Source organism: Pyrgilauda ruficollis, unplaced genomic scaffold (genome assembly GCF_017590135.1).
Source record: "Pyrgilauda ruficollis isolate IOZ18807 unplaced genomic scaffold, ASM1759013v1 scaffold11, whole genome shotgun sequence".
In the NCBI taxonomy this organism is placed as follows: Eukaryota; Metazoa; Chordata; class Aves; order Passeriformes; family Passeridae; genus Pyrgilauda; species Pyrgilauda ruficollis.
The window spans coordinates 5,757,294-5,774,759 of NW_024509210.1; the positions used below are offsets into that span (position 1 = coordinate 5,757,294).

The 17,466-nt window shown below is 44.6% G+C and overlaps 2 protein-coding genes across 5 annotated transcripts in view; one reads left to right on the forward strand and one right to left on the reverse strand.

Moving 5' to 3' along the window:
• MMRN2 (multimerin 2) overlaps positions 1-11,905 on the reverse strand; it is a 37,186-nt gene extending 25,281 nt beyond the window's left edge. For 3 of the 4 annotated variants that reach the window (XM_041473309.1, XM_041473300.1, XM_041473284.1), the window contains exon 1: positions 11,804-11,896. The gene's annotated coding sequence lies outside the window, so the exon portion shown is untranslated. Of the gene's footprint in view, positions 1-11,803 lie in introns of all 4 variants that reach the window. The other variant, XM_041473292.1, reaches the window with a different exon arrangement.
• On the forward strand, positions 1,312-16,988 carry SNCG (synuclein gamma). Its single transcript, XM_041473336.1, has 5 exons — positions 1,312-1,638; positions 6,532-6,573; positions 7,447-7,574; positions 15,849-15,926; positions 16,607-16,988. Exons 1-5 carry the CDS (start codon positions 1,518-1,520, stop codon positions 16,634-16,636), a joined length of 399 nt encoding a protein of 132 aa, XP_041329270.1. The 5' UTR covers positions 1,312-1,517; the 3' UTR covers positions 16,637-16,988.
• Positions 16,989-17,466: the final 478 nt, after the last annotated feature.

Sequence of the window (17,466 nt, forward strand, 5' to 3'; positions counted from 1 at the left end):
AGATGGAAGAATTATTTTTAGTTCTACGGTAAGAACTGTTTGTGTACATGTCTGCATGTACATCTAGATATAACATTTTTTGTTCAGACTTTTTTCTGTGTTGTCATTCCCCATCTGACGCTTCCAGGCTGATAACTTGTGGCAGCAGTGGCTTGCAGACCACTGCACTTCATGACATTGTGCTGTGCTATCTTTCCAAAATGCAGCTCAGCCTCTGAATTTCATATTCTGTTTACCTGGTGCAGAAAAACAGCCAAAGCAGGTCATGCTTTGGGCTCAAAAGCTGATGCAATGTGGCTTCCATAGTTTCACATCTGGCACTATTGAAAACAATAAATAAAAAATCACCTTGCTGCACCAGCAATTGCTTTCACAGCTAGCACTGAACTTCATTTTGTTGGTGGGGCAATAGCTGATTTGGGCCACTTAGGATCTACTTCAGAAAACACTTTAACTTGAGTTTAACTGCAAGTACATTAGGATATCCAACTGTGATTAATGATCATGTTTTGGTATTTTTTCTTAGCCAGGCCTTGAGGCTGGATGGATCCTCTGTAAGATTTCCCCAGCCAGTTCTGTGCTGGCTGTTCTCACCCTGCTGTGCTCTGCAGCACCGGCTCTGACGTGAGGGATGGTGTTTGGTGTGAGATGTTGTCTCACTCTGCGGCGGCAGAGCAGGGCTCTGTCTACAGCAACTCAGAGAAACAAATAGGAAACAGGATTTCCCCCAACAGGCATCTGATTTTTCAGAAATGAACCATTGTAATGGGATGTACAGCTGAGCAAACCCCACAATTTATACGGAATGACTTCACACTTGACAAAACATAGCAGGTGGGACCTCAAGCTTGCTTCACCTGAGCACCAAGCTGTAGCTGGTTCCCTTTTTCTCAGGTTTTACTAGAAATAATGTTCTTGTTACCATTTTGTGCAGGCTGGTTCTGGTAGCTGCCAGACCAAGAAACCTTGACCCTGTTTGTTTGCTACAAACACCGTCAGCATTACATGCTCTCCACCCTCTGGGGCCCAGGAGAGCTGGTGTTTGGCTCCTGCTGCAGCCTCGGGAAGATGCCCTTTCAGGAACTCAGCTCTTCTGCTAAAGTCTCCCTCTTCACTGAGACCATCCTTCACTGAGAGCATTGCAGCATATTTTAAAAGCTTTCTCTGTCTGGAAATTCTCCAGACAGCTCCTTACCTACTGCTGTCATCGTCCTCCTCTCCCCCTCCCTTATTAAAGCCTCCCCAGCAGATCCGTATCATTAATATTTCAGTATCAGCTGTACACGGGCATTGGCTACACTGCAGCACACTTCATCAATAAGAGCCAGCGAGGGCTCTGAGCTCTGCCACACTGCCTTCATCCAGCACAGGAGGAAGAGCAAAGGCAGAGCCTGCCAGAGAAGCTGAGATCTGCCGAGGGTAAGGCTGCATCCCGCAGTCCCAGCCTTGAGGTGCTTTTTGCTGCTTTTGCTCCCTCATTCAGATCATCCCAGATAATACCCTAACAAGCAACAAGAATGGATGTCTTTAAGAAAGGTTTCTCCATTGCTAAAGAAGGTGTGGTGGCTGCTGCAGAAAAGACCAAGCAGGGAGTGACAGAGGCTGCAGAGAAGACCAAAGAAGGGGTAATGTATGTAGGTAAGAGAGAACTAGTTTTGATCTACTTTTGAGCATGAAAAGCTGCATAGATTGTCTCTGAGGAAGTCTGGGAAAATTATATTGTGGCTGAAGCTTCGGAGTGACTAGCAGGATAGTCTGGATAAGATCCTGAGCTCTGCAGAGTTGCTGTGTAAACCTAGGGTACCACAGCCTCCCCATGCCTCAGTTTCCCCAACTGTAAGTTAGACATAGAAACCACGACTTCAGGGAAGGCAGAATGATGTTAAGGAGCAGATTCCCAGGTGTAAGGTTTGTTTGACTGTTCAGTGATTGTTTGCAGAGTGAGTCAGGCACTCTCCAGGCAAACGAGCACTGTGGTCTCTGCCTCACCTCCACACTGGGAGGGACTCACTGAGGAGGTCCCTGAGAGGAGCCAGCAGTGTTAGTGTGAGGGGATTGCAGGATGCATCTGTTTCCCCACAAACAAATGGGTTTGTCCTGAAATCCTTCTCCTGTTCACCGACCTCTTTCGTTGCCCATGCACACATTAATCTTGCTTTACAAGAGACGCCCAAATTCCTTTTGCCCAGAGAATAGGATCTGGAAAGCAGCGTGCCTGATGTCCTGCCTAGAGATCTCTTTCACAGTTAATGGGCTGAAACCTCCCCTTTCAAGGTCACCCTTGTAACCCACTATCTCCACTTATCTAGCACATGCAATTATATGGCTGGATGGTCAGATTTTCCATATAATACAAACGAGAGTCTTAGGTTCCCAAGACTGATTATCTCACTGCTGATCACTGCATTTCACACAGCTCTTTATTTTTGCTGGATTGGGAGTGTTTCTTTTTGTAGGAAAGTTTACATGCAGGCTCTTCCTGCTATCCTACTGCAACATCTACAGCTATACTTAGCTACTATATTTAAAACTGCTCTATTGCCAATAGCTACAGATATGTATTTGTACATTACAAATTAAACACAAAATTTGTATGCAGCAGGCCTTGTAATGTTTTTATTTTGATTTTTTAAATACTTAATTATTGATATGCTGGAAATGAATGGATGTAACAGTTCACATTTCAATTTGAAGCTGACCCACAAGAAAAAAAGGTAAGCAGCATTCCTGTAAATAACTAAACCAACTACAGTAAGTGAAACACCAGCCTAAGAAATGTCACATGTGGGTGTCACATTGTGGCATCATTACTGCTCCACCTGCTTCCAGATCTGAGTTGGGCTGAGGTTATTTAGAGTTTTTATACATAATTTCTCACATCTCTTTTCAGTCACGTTGTACAGCTCCATACTGTGACCTGGTTTTCATGGTTGAGCCGAGAGGTCTCTTTAAGAGATTCTAACCTTTTCAATAAAGTTTTCTGTGAGCCTAAAACTCAAATAAGGATCAAGGTGAGGATTAAGTGCTTTCTCCTTTTATTGGTTTGGTTTGTTGGTATACTGCTGGTTCCTCCCCTGTCATGCACTGGTCAGAGCTTTGCCTTGGACTGATTCAGTTCCTGTTGGGAAGCTCAGCCCTTTAGGGAAAATTCAGTCTTTCACAGGCAGGAAAAGTAAAGACCAGATGCTGATTAGCTCAGAAAATGAGTGTTTTGTTTTAATAGCCAGAGAAGGTGGAGGTTAAAACCGGAATGATTAGTATGTTGTTCATGCTGCCTTTTGTCACTCTGTGCCATACGAACAGTAAATCAGAGACCTGAACTGTTCCTTCCTTCCTTCTTCCCTTGCAGAGCCCTATCCCAGCAGCTTCATCTAGAGCATTAGGTGATAAGACTTGAATTTCTTGGATGCTAGGAGAGAATTATACTGTATTGAACCTCAAGGGTCTTTTGAGAACATCAGGAAAGAGAGCAAAATCCCCAGGGCCTAGGATGGATGAAGTGGATCCCTGACTTTTGTTCAGTTTTGTGTTAACTCATTGCTGACTCTCAGAGAAGGATTCCAAATGTCTGGGCACAACCACCCTGTCTGGTGAATCACTTGCTGCTGCCCAGGAGAAGAAAACAATGCTCACTCAGAGGCATCTGTCTGGAGCGAACAGCATCACTGGGACACTGTGGCCACCTCGTTCCCCCTCTGATCCATACAGGTTCAGCTCCCACAGCCCATGCCAGCCAGGAGATGCCTCCCTCCTGTGCTAAGCCTGCAATGCAGTGCCCCTGCCCTGCCACCGGCCTCGCTGAACCAGTGGGGTAGAGAAGAGAGTGCATGAAAGGAGAGGGAGGAGTCCTGTATCATGGGTCACCTCTTGGTGAAATCACCATCTGCTCCCCAAATTCTAGCAGCCTCTGAGTGTGCCAGAGTGTCAGGAAGTCCCTGCATGGGTAGTGTGGATCCAGCAGATGGTTCAGTGGGCTCTCTTTATTAATTTGATTTGAATAGGGGCGTAAGTGATGCTGAAGTTAATTTATGAATTTAATGCAAAGCCACATCAGAGTATTGAATCATTAGTACTGTTTAATGCTATAGTTCAGGAAGCCTCAACAAAGAATACACTTCTAGTTTTCCAGAATGGTTTTCGACCTTGTCTGTTGCAGAAAGCCCCAACACACCAAGCTATGGTTAAACGGAGTGATTCCTGTAGGATTTTATGAATCAAAACATCCCTCTCTACTCTAGACCTTCTCCCAGGGCACAGCACTCCACCACCTCGGTCCCACCCTGGTGGTCCCAAAGCACTTGCGGATGACTCAGAAAAGGCAGGATGCATGAACTTTTAATTCTGGGTACACAAGCTGCAGGCAAGGACTAATGAGTGAAATGAGATTGAGCATCAGGTGATTGCTTTCTGATTCAACAGATGCGGGCTGCTGGCAGGAGTGTGCGCCGGAAGGTCGGGTTTCATGCGGTGCATAATGGATGGAGCCTGAGTCATCGGGTGTGGCTGCGCTGGGAGGATGAGGCGAGCTCTCCCCAGGCTGCAGCAGTGACTCTTCCCAATGACATTGCTTCTCTCATGAAATGGATTTGGATGTTTTCCTCCTATCTGCATCCCTCCTTTCTGGAATTATTTTCCACCCGCAAATATAGCACCTGCTCACTCCTCTTCCCCGTAAAATAACTGAGCACAGATAGTCACCTTAAAAGTCTGGCAAAAAGCATACAAAACTGCAGCTCTTGTGTCACTAAGTGTGTTTACTGCAAAACTGCAAAGGCATGAAAGGCTGGTATAGCAAATTATGTACTTTACTTACCTATCAACTGCTGTTTGACCAAAAAGCAGCAAAGGGCTAAGCTTGAGGATCTGAGTCTGATATGAGACAACCTTGTATGTCAAATCGACATTGTGGCAGCCTTTTCTTGGAATGATACTGGGAGGGAAAATGAAGCAGGATGGTGTCTGAACTGAACCTTGTGTGTTTGGCCCATTCAGGGGCTCACATTTGTGGCTTGAGACCTGCTCTGCTCAGTGCTGTGCTTCTGCACATGTTTGTGTGTCATGGGCACCATTATTAAATCCAGTTCACAGCAGTGCACATGTATCATGTGCATCACTAGGAACTGTAGCTTACAGCAATTACAAGTTAAAGGTACACAGATTCCATTTCTTGACCTTTAAGACAGTTTGGCAGGGTGGAGTGAAATGTTGAGGGCATATTGTAGTAGAATGGTTTTGTTCTCCTCCAGGCAAACACTGCAACCACCAAAATAAATCAACAATTGAGAATTACATTCAATAATACATAACATGTATCAGGCAAAACAGAACTGAGCTGGGCTGTTGTTATCAGGGCACTGCACCTGTTTTGCTTCTCAGGCTATTAATGAGAATGAGCTGTGGCTTGTGACTAGTTTCTCCCACCACACCCGTGGATGCTCCACTATCATGGAATCAAAAATCTGCCTGGTTGTTATCCATTTTTATCATTTTGATAGTTGGCCATAGAAATCCTTTTGTTGTATCAGTATGAGAAACCTGAAGAGAACCTCTATAGGTGCAGATGATTTGCAATATACAGTAAAGTGGGACCAGTGGAATTTTTTCTTGTGTTTGTTTAACTTCCAAAAGAAATAAATTTGATCCTTTATTTTTTCAATGTGTAAAGCACCTAGTTACCATGGGGGCTGCCCATCTACCATATGATTTAACTTATCTGCAGCACTATCAAGTACAAAGGATATATAGCTTGTCACTTGAAGCATGGAGGAAAATCACAGAGATTAATTATTCCTCAGGGCTATTTGTGTTGCAAACTGAATGCCTTCACATCCTGTTAGCTTTTCTGCATTGAGAACAGCAAGATAAATTACAATGTAAGCATAAATGTGGTGTATTTTCATAATTTGAGATAAAACCATCTGCTTTCTGTGCATTGCTGTGAGCAGGCACTTACAGCCTAGGCTGAGGCACCAAACTAAGTGAATCTAGTAAGTAGGTATGTAGGAGGTAGGTGGTGGTTCTGTAAATTCAGTCTCAGGTTTCTCCAGAGTCTTTATTAGTGGTATAGAATGAGACTTTAAATGACCACTGCAGCCAAGTATCCTGCTGAAAGGCAGGGGAAAGTCATGGATGTGACTTCTTGTCTTGTGAGAGTGAGGTAGGTGAGATGTTACCAGGTGATTTTATTTACAGTCATTTTACAACTAGCTTAAAGTTGATTTACCACCACTCAACTGCTCATTTTGGAAATATTGCAGGGACAATTTTTTATAACCAAGATTTTTCAGGTCTAGGCATCTCCAGAGAATTTGCTGTTGAAGCTCTCCAACTCTCAACACAAAGATACTCATTGGCTTTACTGGGGAGGGAAGCTGCTCTCTTTTCTGACTCTACAATGGTTTGTGTCTGAGCAGGAGGTACCAGCAGCACCTTGGCTCCCCACTGCACTTCCTGAGAGCAGGAAACCATCTGTGTCCAGAAATCAGGGTGTAATTTCCAGGCAGCACTGATGGACTGTGTTTCCTTTCACAGGCACCAAGACCAAGGAGGGCGTAGTGCAAAGTGTGACCTCAGGTAAGAGCACAGCCTGAGAGGGATGTGGAAATCTGTGGTGATTGTTTGACCTCTTGGGAAGGCCATCACCCCTGCCAAGTGGGAGGTCTCTGTGGGACACCATTGATCTGCCTGACCTTCCCACTGATGAGTAGAGGCTGCTTGCCAGGAGCGGTGGTTCGGGGTCTGGCATTTGCAGTGGACATGGGTGGGAGAAAATATTTAATCAGTAGAGTAGGTCAGAAAATTCTAACACAGGTTACTTGGCAGACTGGGATGATTCACAGCTATTTAGACATTTCACAATGTCAGGTGCACAGCCCAGCACACAGAGGGGATTTACTTGCATCAGATCCTGTCTGGCCAAAACTGTGGTCTTTGGGACAGTCCTGTCAGGCAGTTGCAGAGTCAGGGACCTAAAGGTCTCTTCTAGGGTATCTCCAACTCTAAGGAGGAGCAACCATATGGACCGTCCTGAAGGAAGATTAATGGATCCTTTCCCTGGAGAATTTCATAACTATTGCTGTTTTCTGCCAAGGGGTATTAAATCAAACAGAAAGTAACCTGGAAGAGGTCATGCACAGTCTGCAATGCAAAATACCTTATTTACACTGCTGTCTCTCAGTATCTGACAGTGAATTTTTCATTCTCTGGCTGCCCACAAAGACTGACAGGCTGCAGTGCTGCTCTCTAAGCAGCATTTTGTGCCAGACAAAAATCCTCACATATACGATCTAAATTCAGACGTGATCTCATCTAAAAAATCCAAACAAGGACTGCACCAGGGCTAGTTTCTTCTTTTACATCAATGCAATCATTTGTCATCCCAGGGAATTTGGCAGCCTTCTGGCAGTGTCTAGTTTGCTGACTTCTCTGCTTTTGTTGAAAATGCAGTTGCTGAGAAGACCAAAGAGCAGGCCAACGTGGTGGGAGAAGCTGTAGTAGCCAGCGTGAACACAGTGGCAAACAAGACTGTAGAAGGAGCAGAGACCATCGTGGCCACTACAGGAGTTGTAAAAAAGGTGTGTTTGTTTGTTCTATGATGGGCAGGACAGAAGAGCCTTTGGATTAACCTGCAAACATTTACAGTTTATGGCTTTACTTATTTCATGAAAGGTTTTCAACAATACCTGCTTTTGTATAATGCTTAATATTATCATATAATGCCTAATATAGTCACAGAATAATTTAGTTTGAAAGGGACACCTTGAGATCATCCAGTCCAACTCCCTTAGGGCCAATGAGAGAGGACTGTCCCAGTGGGTTTTGACTATCTCCATGGAAGTAGACTCCACAATATCCCTGGGCAACCTGTGCCAGTGTTTGACCACCCTCACAGGAAAAAGAGAATTGTTTTCTTCTGTTCAGATGGTCTCATTAATCACTTGATGCCTATTGTCTCTTGTCCCATCAGTGGGCACTGCTGGCAACAGTCTGGCTCTCCATTTTCTTACGAATGTAGAAAAGCATTTTTCCCAGGGACTTGAGTATAAATGTGTGTGGGCTGCAGTGAGCAACTGGGCTGAGTCAGAGCTCAGGGATGTGCAGAGTGGGAAGGCACGGGAGCCTGCACTTGCCCTCACCCCTGTGCCGTGCTGGCAGGATGCACAGGCTTGCCCTGGCCACGGCAGCTCCGGAGGCAGAAGAGGGCAGCAACAAGCCAGGCACAGCCTGGTTCCAGCAGAAAGCCTGACCCTGCTGCTCTGCTTCGTGCTGGTTTGACAACAACCAAGTGCTTATTGATAAAAGACCGTGTGACCCAAATTGTGTACGGATTAAGCCAGATTCAGACAAGGCATCTTCTGTCCTCCAGCCTAATTTGACCAACGGGGCTGCTTCAAGGGGATTAAGGGGCGTCTGAAGGAGCAGAACAGTTCCTTAGATGAAGGCAGTGTTGATCATTAGAGAAGATGCTTTGGTAACAAACAGCACTAATTTGTGCAGCAGAGGCCAATACTTGGCAGCTCTTTGGTAAGCCCTTCTCTTTCCCCTCTTTCAGAGAGTGTGATTGGTGTTGTTGATGGCCACATGAGCTTTATGAGTCACAGCAAACCCAAACCCAGAATCAAAGCGAAGCCAGCCTGGCCAAAATCGTTTTAATTGTTCAGATAGTCGGCTGATTAATTTCCTGACCTGCACATAAACACATTGTGATGTGAAACAAAACTTCTACACAGCATATAAATCCTGAGAGAATAGCATAACAAAAGAGGAGAACAGCAGCTACAAGTGACGCAAAATGTCCTCCTGAAAGCATGTGAAAAGAGCAGATACAGGAGTCCTGCTAAACCCTTGGGATAAGTTTAATCTCTATTCCCACAGAGAACAGCAGTTAGGCTGCAGGAGTGCAAACAGCAATTCCTAATTCCATGGGGCCTTCCTACCTTTTGACTGACCATGGGGTGATTGACCCAGGAGAGTGAGGAATTTGCTGATGGTAGGAATCCTTGCTGCAGATAGCAAGCTGTCTCCCCTCCAGCAGGGACTGAGCAGCAGCAATCCTCTTCTCCTTTCCTCCTAAGTGAGAACCCCACCTCAAAGACTGACAGCTACAGCTTACAGCTAATTTCAGAGCTTAAACCAGTGCAGGTTTTCCAGAGAGGATCTGAACTGTCATTCTCATGTCTTCCATTGATGCCCAATTGCTTAGACTTAAAATGGAGATTGATTAAGAAATAATGCATTAGGATGTGTCACATGCCAAAGGGCAGACTAAATGGAGCCAGGAAACTGCTTTGGATACAGCGTCATGCCATATAGCAGACGTGCTGAGGCAGCAGACTGAAAACAGGAGGAGAAAAACAAGAAAAATCACAGGAGAAAAAAAAAATCAGGATAAACATTTGCTTCTGTGAAAGAGGGTTCATCTGTTCTGCTGGATTAGTTCAGCTTGGGAGTGCAAATCTTTTATTCATACTCACCATACTTTAGCATGTAGCTAGACACCTTTTAGATCCAGCTAGACACTGAAGATTGGGCTCCACATGCACATTGAGTGCATGCCTCATCCACTGCTAATGGATAATTGCCATGGAGCCAAAGCTGCTCCAGAGGGAGGGCCCTGAAAGGAGTATAAAGACTTGTGCCGGGCTCTCAGCACTGGCTGTTTTTTCTCCAGAACTGCTCCTATCATGTTACACAATTTGCTAATGGAAATACATCCAGAGTCTGCCAATAGCAGCACCAGGCTCTGCAATGCATGAGGGAGACCCACTGGAGATACACTAAGAGTAATAATGTATAGCTTTTAAATGTTTAACAGTGAATATCCACTGTTATAATCCTGCAGTCCTGCAATAATCACAAGCATTTCAGCCCCAGAAGTTTGAGAGAGCATCCAGTCCTGAGACTTGTTTGTGCTCCATACTATCCTCCCTCTTTCTAATTGCACAGAGCACTTGCCAACATCTTATTTGGGTTTTCAACTCTCTCCAGTGTAGTTCCCTGCTATAGAAGGGCTGTTCAAAGTGCCAGGGATCTGTGAATGCATGGCACTGAGCAGTGCTCGGGGTGACTCGGGGCTGGGGACTCCAGTGGCCTAGAAGGCATGTTCCCAGCTGGCCATTGCCAGTATGAATATCAATTATGGAGAGCTCGTTGACATTTAGTCTGTGCATTTGACAGCTGGGATCAGTGGCAGGCACACGTTAGGAAAGAGAGGGCTACTCTGAGGGTTTTGGGGTAAGTTTTGCTCAGGATAGCCGTGGGGTGCAGGTGTATCAGATGGTGACTTTGGCCATGGGAAAGAATTCAGCCCTTTGTTGCATCACAGCAGGCACTGAAATGTGGATACCCTGGCAGCCTGCTGTTCCTCACTGTCCTTGGGGGGAGCACTCAGAGCCATGCAGAAGGAAATGGGGCTGAAGTAACCCTACACCTATGGGAGGGGTGCCAAGCACCAGATGAGAACAGCCTTGAGTTGTACTGGCACTGCCTGACAGGGCTTTGGCACTGACCTGGTCCTGCTGAGTACAAGAAAGAATTGACTCCTATGGGGGAGCTTTTAAGTATCAACTAAAAAATCTGTAAATTAAGAGATTATAAACCCTCCACAATTTTTCTGATACAAAAAGGAATTAAACCAGTCAGTAGTGTGTCCTGTCTGTGACTTTGCACCCATCCCCATCCCTGGGATGGACATTAAGAGATTCCAGTGAGATAACCACCCACTAAATATCCCTGTCTTAGAAGAGGATAAATGCTTCGTCTGTATGACACAGCACAGAGCTTGCTGCAATGCAGACACCACGTGTCTGGGAACAAGCCCATGTACACACACTCTCAAAATGTCCCTCAGGGTTTGGAACAATTTCCCCAATAACTGATGCTTCCCTACACCTGCCACCTAAATCTTCCCTTTAGATCCATTTGTCCTGTCAGTTTTTATGATTTAGTTTTCAGTTCATGACTCTGTCACTTTGAATTGGGTCTGATCTGTTTTTTTCCTTCAACTGATTAATTAAATGAGCATTTGTCAGTTATGTGCAACCGCTGGGCGCGTTCTCTGCACCACAGCCTTTCTGTGCACCTGATCTGGCGCACGTGGGCCGCACCCACGCCATGGCTCACCTCTTTCATAACAACTGCACATCTTGAATGGGAAAGGCTGCTGTTCATGGCCTTAATTCCCTTCACTTACACCCTGCAATGCCTCCGATGCAGAGACAGTCTGTTGCACGGCAGGAATTAGAAGCAGAAACTGAGTGACCTTCCTGTCCAAGTTAGATTGGGCTGGGCAAGTGCCACCATGAGAGAGCAACCAAGGGCATCTGAGAAGCCACCAAAGGCAGAGCTGCTAAGCAGGAGGAGCAGGGAAATCAAAGCCAAACCACCCAACAATTAGGTAGAATAAATAGCTGAAACTTGTTCCCCTTTGTATTCAAGCTTTCCTGTATTTAGTTGATGCAGTGATGCATCCCAGTGGCATCCTTCCACATGTCATGGAGCACGGGAGACTGCACAAGCAGCATGGAGTGGGGCACTCTGCCTACAGGCACTTTTTCTGTTTTCCCCTCTCAGTCACATTAGTGCATTCAGGCAGACATTTTCCCATGCAAAATAGCCGAGTTAGTGGCACTGGTGAAGCCTTAAAGCCTACAAGACCATGGATGTGCTCCATGGCTCAAGGCTGTACCCCTGCAATCCCATAGGATACGCATTAAATATGTATCATTTTTATAAGCAGTCCCAGGAGACTCTCAGAGAGTCTGGCTGTGAGCTGGGTAAAAACAAAGCCATCACAAAAGACTACCTGGATTTGTAGGGTAAGACAGGAATCCTGCATTCCCCTCTGTCTGTCCTGTTGGTGGGTCCACTCACTTTAATCATGGGTTGACCCCTTAGTCAGAGCTGTTGGCATCACTCTGAGCACTCAGCCTGAAACCTGTCCAGGACAGCTCGTCCACAGGACCTGCCAGGCTGCCTGAGGCTTTCCTAGGGAGTGGTTTGGGGATGCTGCCAGACAGCATCGTGTTTGCTCCAGCACCCAAGGTCAAGAGCACTACAGGAGGCTGAACCTCTCCACCTTATGCAATTGATGTCCCTTTGAAGGCCCTTGAATTTGTAGTACATTAGGCTGCCAGTAAACCTCTCTGGCTTTTCAGCCTTGAAATAATAGTAATAATAATAATAATGAGGATTATGAAAATGAAATCTTGGTTGCCACTGAATTTGTTGATAAGTATATTCCAGCATCCAATATCTGGACTGCTTTCTCTGTTATATAAGGATGATAATCTTAGTAAGATTGTTTATGTCTGAATATCTGGGGACAGCAACAAAACTCCCACTGACCTACAAGATAATATAGACAAAAAATATAAATTCTACTTCATATATAAACTCAGACAGTGGACAAGTCAATTGCTGAAGAGCTGAAAAAGAGAATTTCATAAAACCTGTGAAAATGAGAAATCTGAATAATTAAATTGTAATTAATTTCTTCCAGTATTTCTGGGCTTTCAAAAGCAGTTTCTAAAACAACTTATTAAAATATCTGAACCCAGAAGCCTATAGTACAGTCTATTTAAGATCCCTTACCATTACACAGCAATATTTTTTAAAATTGCAGGACTTAATTTGTTGAGTTTTTAATTAGTGTAGCTGAACATGTACCTCTGTTTCATAACCTTAGCAAAATATTGTATTTTATATATAGAGATCTCCTGGGGTGTATATATTCTACATAAAATATATTTTTAAACACACAAAATATTTAAAAACTTGTGTACTATTCTTGGAAGGAATTCTGAGGTCTTGTGTTTCACTTAACTATTATGTTCAAGTATTTCACTTTTCTTTCTTCATTAGCAAAAAAATATTCAAGTGCCCACCCAAAACCAGAAGAAAATAGCCCCTAGCGAACTAAATGTTTAATTTTATTTTCATTTAAAATACTTTTTCTAAGAAAGTACATAAATTCTGAGGGGAAATATTTGGCTCTCCCTTTAAGAGCAGGAGGAGCGTTACTAATTGTTTCATGGTTTCAACATGCCTTTAGCTTAGAAAATGTTATCCCTTTTAATGAGGAGATGAGCATGGACAGGAATGGCAAAACTCTTTCTGCCCCCCAAGGAAGTTGGATTTTCACCCCTTCTTTCTTGCCCAGCATTGTTCTGTGAGTCAGTGTTGTAGCTGAAGCTGGTGCCCAGGAATTTCTGGCTCTTTGTCCAAAGTGGAGACCCCTACACCACATGGTCCTTCTCTGGATATTGTCTTCCTGAGCAGTGCCTGAAATCCCCAGCCAGGTAACACCCAGCTGAAGAATGCAGCCCTTCCTCATCTCCTGCTCCCTGTTCCAGGCAGGGTGGAAGCGCGTGAGAAAAAGGCTGTGAAGCGCCATCCCTAACACAGCCTGACACCTCTTCATCCTGCTATTGTGCTGGTTCCTCCAACATAGCATAGAAACACCCTCCAGAAACTCAGTTGCTTCCCTTTCTAAAAATAGATAGTTGATTTTTAGCCTTCTGGAGCAGTCTTGGCAGACAGCACAATCTAAGGGATCCAGCAAGCAGCACAATAGCTGAACAGGGACTCTCCAGCCCACCCCTTGCTCTTGGATACAGTGTCCCAAGGGTGGTCCTGAGAAAGGTGTCCCTCTTCCAGGACTCTTTCCACATCTACCAGAGCACAGCTCCCTGCCCACAGGAATAATAGGTGGTCATACCCTGTGGAAAGATGGAGTGCACTGCACTGGTCCTTGTGTTACTGTGAGCTGTTCCCCAGTTTTCCCAATGCAGCTCAGCACTTTAGGCAGTTGCCTTTGATTGACCTTCATGATTTCACACAGCAGTTGGTAGCTCCACCTGCAAAACACTATGAAATACCTGCTGTTGCAGCTATTGTCAGTGGCTTCCTTTGGAAGTTGCTTTCCTTTCCACCTAATAGTCAAAAATCTGTTTGTAAAGCTTCAAAATATAATTTGAGGCCATTTACCTGCTTTGGCCTAATGTGCACTGTAGAGTTATAAGGTGTAGATATGCAAAGTGTAATGTAAATGCAAATGTGCTTTAAAGCTGCAGGCTGGATCCTGAGGCTGGATAAGTGTCCATAAATTCAGAGTAGTGAGCTGTTTGCTGGCAGCAAGAGAGCTGACTCATTTCAGAAAGACTGTGACCGAGTGGCTCCATCAGAGCAGGCCTCTCCTAAAGAGCTGCAGGTCTCCCTGCAGGAGAAACTGGCTTCCATGATGTGCAGTTTGATGTCATTTGATTACCTGGGCTTGCTTAAAATAGCTCAGGCTGGTACCAGCAAGAATCATTTCAGCCAACAATGCAATGCAAGTTAAGAGCATGTTCCTTAGGAGAAGATGGTCACACTGTGCTTCTCATCTGGAGACACCAGCAGCACATGGTGCTCTCATAAACAGACTGATCAGCTCTGGTCTCAGCAGGGAGATGAAGGAATGCCTGCAGCTGTGACAGACATCAGTACAGGGCTGCAGCTCATACTTTGGCTATTTTCTGTCTTCAGTGGATTGATTTTACTGTAGCTTGCATGGACAACAGGAAGCCCATAGGTAGGATGAGCAGGTTGCAGTGCTTCCACCTCCTGGCTCCCCTTGCTGCCACACATGGATCTGAAGTTCAATTTCCAGATTAAATTTTCATGTGCTCTACCTTGTATCTATGAAGCTCCATCTATTTTTCCTTTTTACTTCACATCACCTTTGTTTCCCAAATTCAATCCAAAAAGCAGCAGGCGTGGCAGGGATGTAATCCTACTGATGAGAAAGTTGTGACTGGATAGGAAAGTAAGGACATGTGTGAAAAGGAAAAGTAGAGTCCCCTAAACACATGGAGCGTAAAGTTTTGTTTACAGTAGGTTTGGCCAAGACATTGGTTTGCATTGCATCAGCAGCAGCACCAAGCAAAGAGGTGGCCTTGTGTTTCCAAAATGTTGAAATTCATAACTTTGCCTTCCATGCAAAATTGACTTTTCCATAATATATGTGTCTCTGGTTCCCTCTGTGGTGGGCCTGACTTCATGTGGGAAGAGAGTCATACAGGGGAGCTACTGGGCATGTGTGCTCGAAGGGAGCAGAGAAAGGAGATTTGTAATTTTAGTTGAGTTTTCTGGTGAACTCAACTAAAATTACAGAGGTCCTGCTATTTCTGCTTCCCCTCACTCTCACTGACTGGTTCCACCCAGGTGCATTGTTGCTTTCTGTCCATCCCCTGTGCAAATCTTGATCCTGTCTTCTCTTCCCATGCAGCCAAATTGTGTTTAACATAATTACCTGGTAATGCAGACTTTTCTCTTTTTCTTGAATAGGAAGATAGCTGAAAGAGGTAGGCAAGTAGCTAGAAGAGCCCAAAATACTTAATTAAATGCTTGGACTCAAACAAAAAGAAAGGCTTATCCTTTGATAAGGATATTTTTTCTGAAGCATCACATTAACAGCACCACAGTACAGACTTTTAGTGCATGAAGTGCTTAGGATAAGATAATGTGGGTAAAGGCTGGGTATAGCCTTGCTATACATAAATTTATTTGTTCCTCCCAAATTTCTTCATATTGATGGAGACAAAACTCTGGTCTCAATGACAGAGAAAGAGCTGATTTTCTGTATGAAAAAGACCCTAAACCAGGCTGTAAGAAATTGAGTTGGCTTTTTCATAGATATCTACTCTAACCAGCTGCACAACAAAAATGGATTTCAAGCAGTATCTGCCATCTATTAAAGCTGCTATTTTGCTTGTGTAATGCTCACCCCCATCTCGCTCAGCCTGTCTAAGATTAGGGTGATGACTCTGCATGTGGCAGCAAGGACAAACATCTTGCTTGTGACTTGGCAGGAGGACCTGGCAGCGCCGCAGCCGCCCGAGCAGCCCAGGCTGGAGGGAGAGGGGGCCCCGGCAAGCCCTGCAGGAGAGGTGAGTGGTGCCACAGCCCTGCTGCCCGGGCTCTCTGTGCCACACCTGGCCTCTTTCTGGGTTCCTGGTTTCCCCCTGGCAGAACCTCCCCCTTGCCACTTGTGGTTTAGAACTGCCATGCAAGGAGCCTATCACTGTTCCCACTTTCCTGAGTTGTTGGACAAAAACCTGAGCTCATCTGTTCTCATTTTCGCCACTTCCTTAGCTTAGGAGTTTTCCATGAGTGCCAGATGGGCAGATTGCAAGCTGCTGCCTGATTTGGGTTGATTTTGGGGTGTAAATGCACATATTAAAGTTAATGCTGTCCTGTGGTTCTGTCATCACATGGAATAGCTTTTTCCTGTTTGCAGCCCTGCTTTAGAAGAGATTTAGATAACAATAGATTTTTCTATATTTAAATTAGTTTATTTAATTTTTTAACTGTTCTACCTGCAATGTTCTTTTGAAGCCCTGGTCAAAAATTTGTCTCTGGGCCAATTTCAGCTCTTGAACAAGGATGACTTTTTGTCCAACATGGACAATAGGGGTAAACGCTTCTCATGTGGTATTACCTTTACAATTTCAGTGTTAAGGCCTTTGTCTGTCCCTTCCACAAGTACTGCATGCACCCAATGCCCACAGTTTTCAGCCTTTCTGAAGCTGGAATATTTACCTGTTTTCTTACTTGTCTTCTCTTACAGGGTGAAATTGAAGGTGATCCATCAAGTTAGGGAATTCTTGCTCAAAAGAGACCATTCCAAGAGCATACATGGAAGTATTAGCTGACACTACAACAGGAAAATCCCACTGTCCATAGACTAACTACATTCAGCTCTGTAGTCTTGCACTTGCCTCATAAACCAGTTGTACAATATATGTAAGCCAGACTCCTCTAATTGTAAGTGACGTGCAGGTGTGTACTGGGCTGTGTGTCTTTCCCATCCTCCCTCCTGGCCTTCCAGTTGCTTTGTATATTTTGGTTGGACTCACGAATCTGTGTCTTGCATCCATATGCACTGGCACTTGGGATCTCTAGGCATTGTGGATTTTTTTTTTTTTAACTAATAAAAAGTGTTTGAACAAGTTTTTTATCTTGTCAGTTTTGTTTGCACATTTTAGATGTGGATCCTTCCAGACTGATGCATTTTTTTTTCTGTAAAAATGCAGTATTAAAATACTCAAAACTGTAAGGGCCTTAAATCATGTTGTAAGAAATTAAGAATCATGAAAAATGGTATTTCTGAAAATAGTACTGTAGGTAGGCTGGCTTTCTGTCTCTCAGGCTGAAAAACAAATATTTCACTTTTTAAATACTTGCCATGTTTAAGAGAGAATGTGGGGGTGATATTGGATGAAAGGAGGCTTTTTAAAGGAATGTGAAAGTGATGTTGAGCTCAGTTTATTCTGTCTGCCCCAGAAAGCTGTCCTGACATCAGGATGTAACAAGCTGCCAGAAGGTAATTAAAGAAATGTGCTGGGCACCAAGTGACCTGGTCAGAACTGCACTGCTGCTGGCAGGGACGGGCAGGGTTGCTGTGAAATGTGTGAGTGCCAGGGCAGG

Bases quoted from the DNA above. Each gene is read 5' to 3' on its own strand.
- SNCG (XM_041473336.1), top strand. From the start codon at position 1,518: ATGGATGTCTTTAAGAAAGGTTTCTCCATTGCTAAAGAAGGTGTGGTG. The intron at 6,574-7,446 runs GTAAGAGCACAG...TTGAAAATGCAG, and splicing joins AGTGCAAAGTGTGACCTCAG to TTGCTGAGAAGACCAAAGAG. The intron at 15,927-16,606 runs GTGAGTGGTGCC...CTTCTCTTACAG, and splicing joins CGGCAAGCCCTGCAGGAGAG to GGTGAAATTGAAGGTGATCC.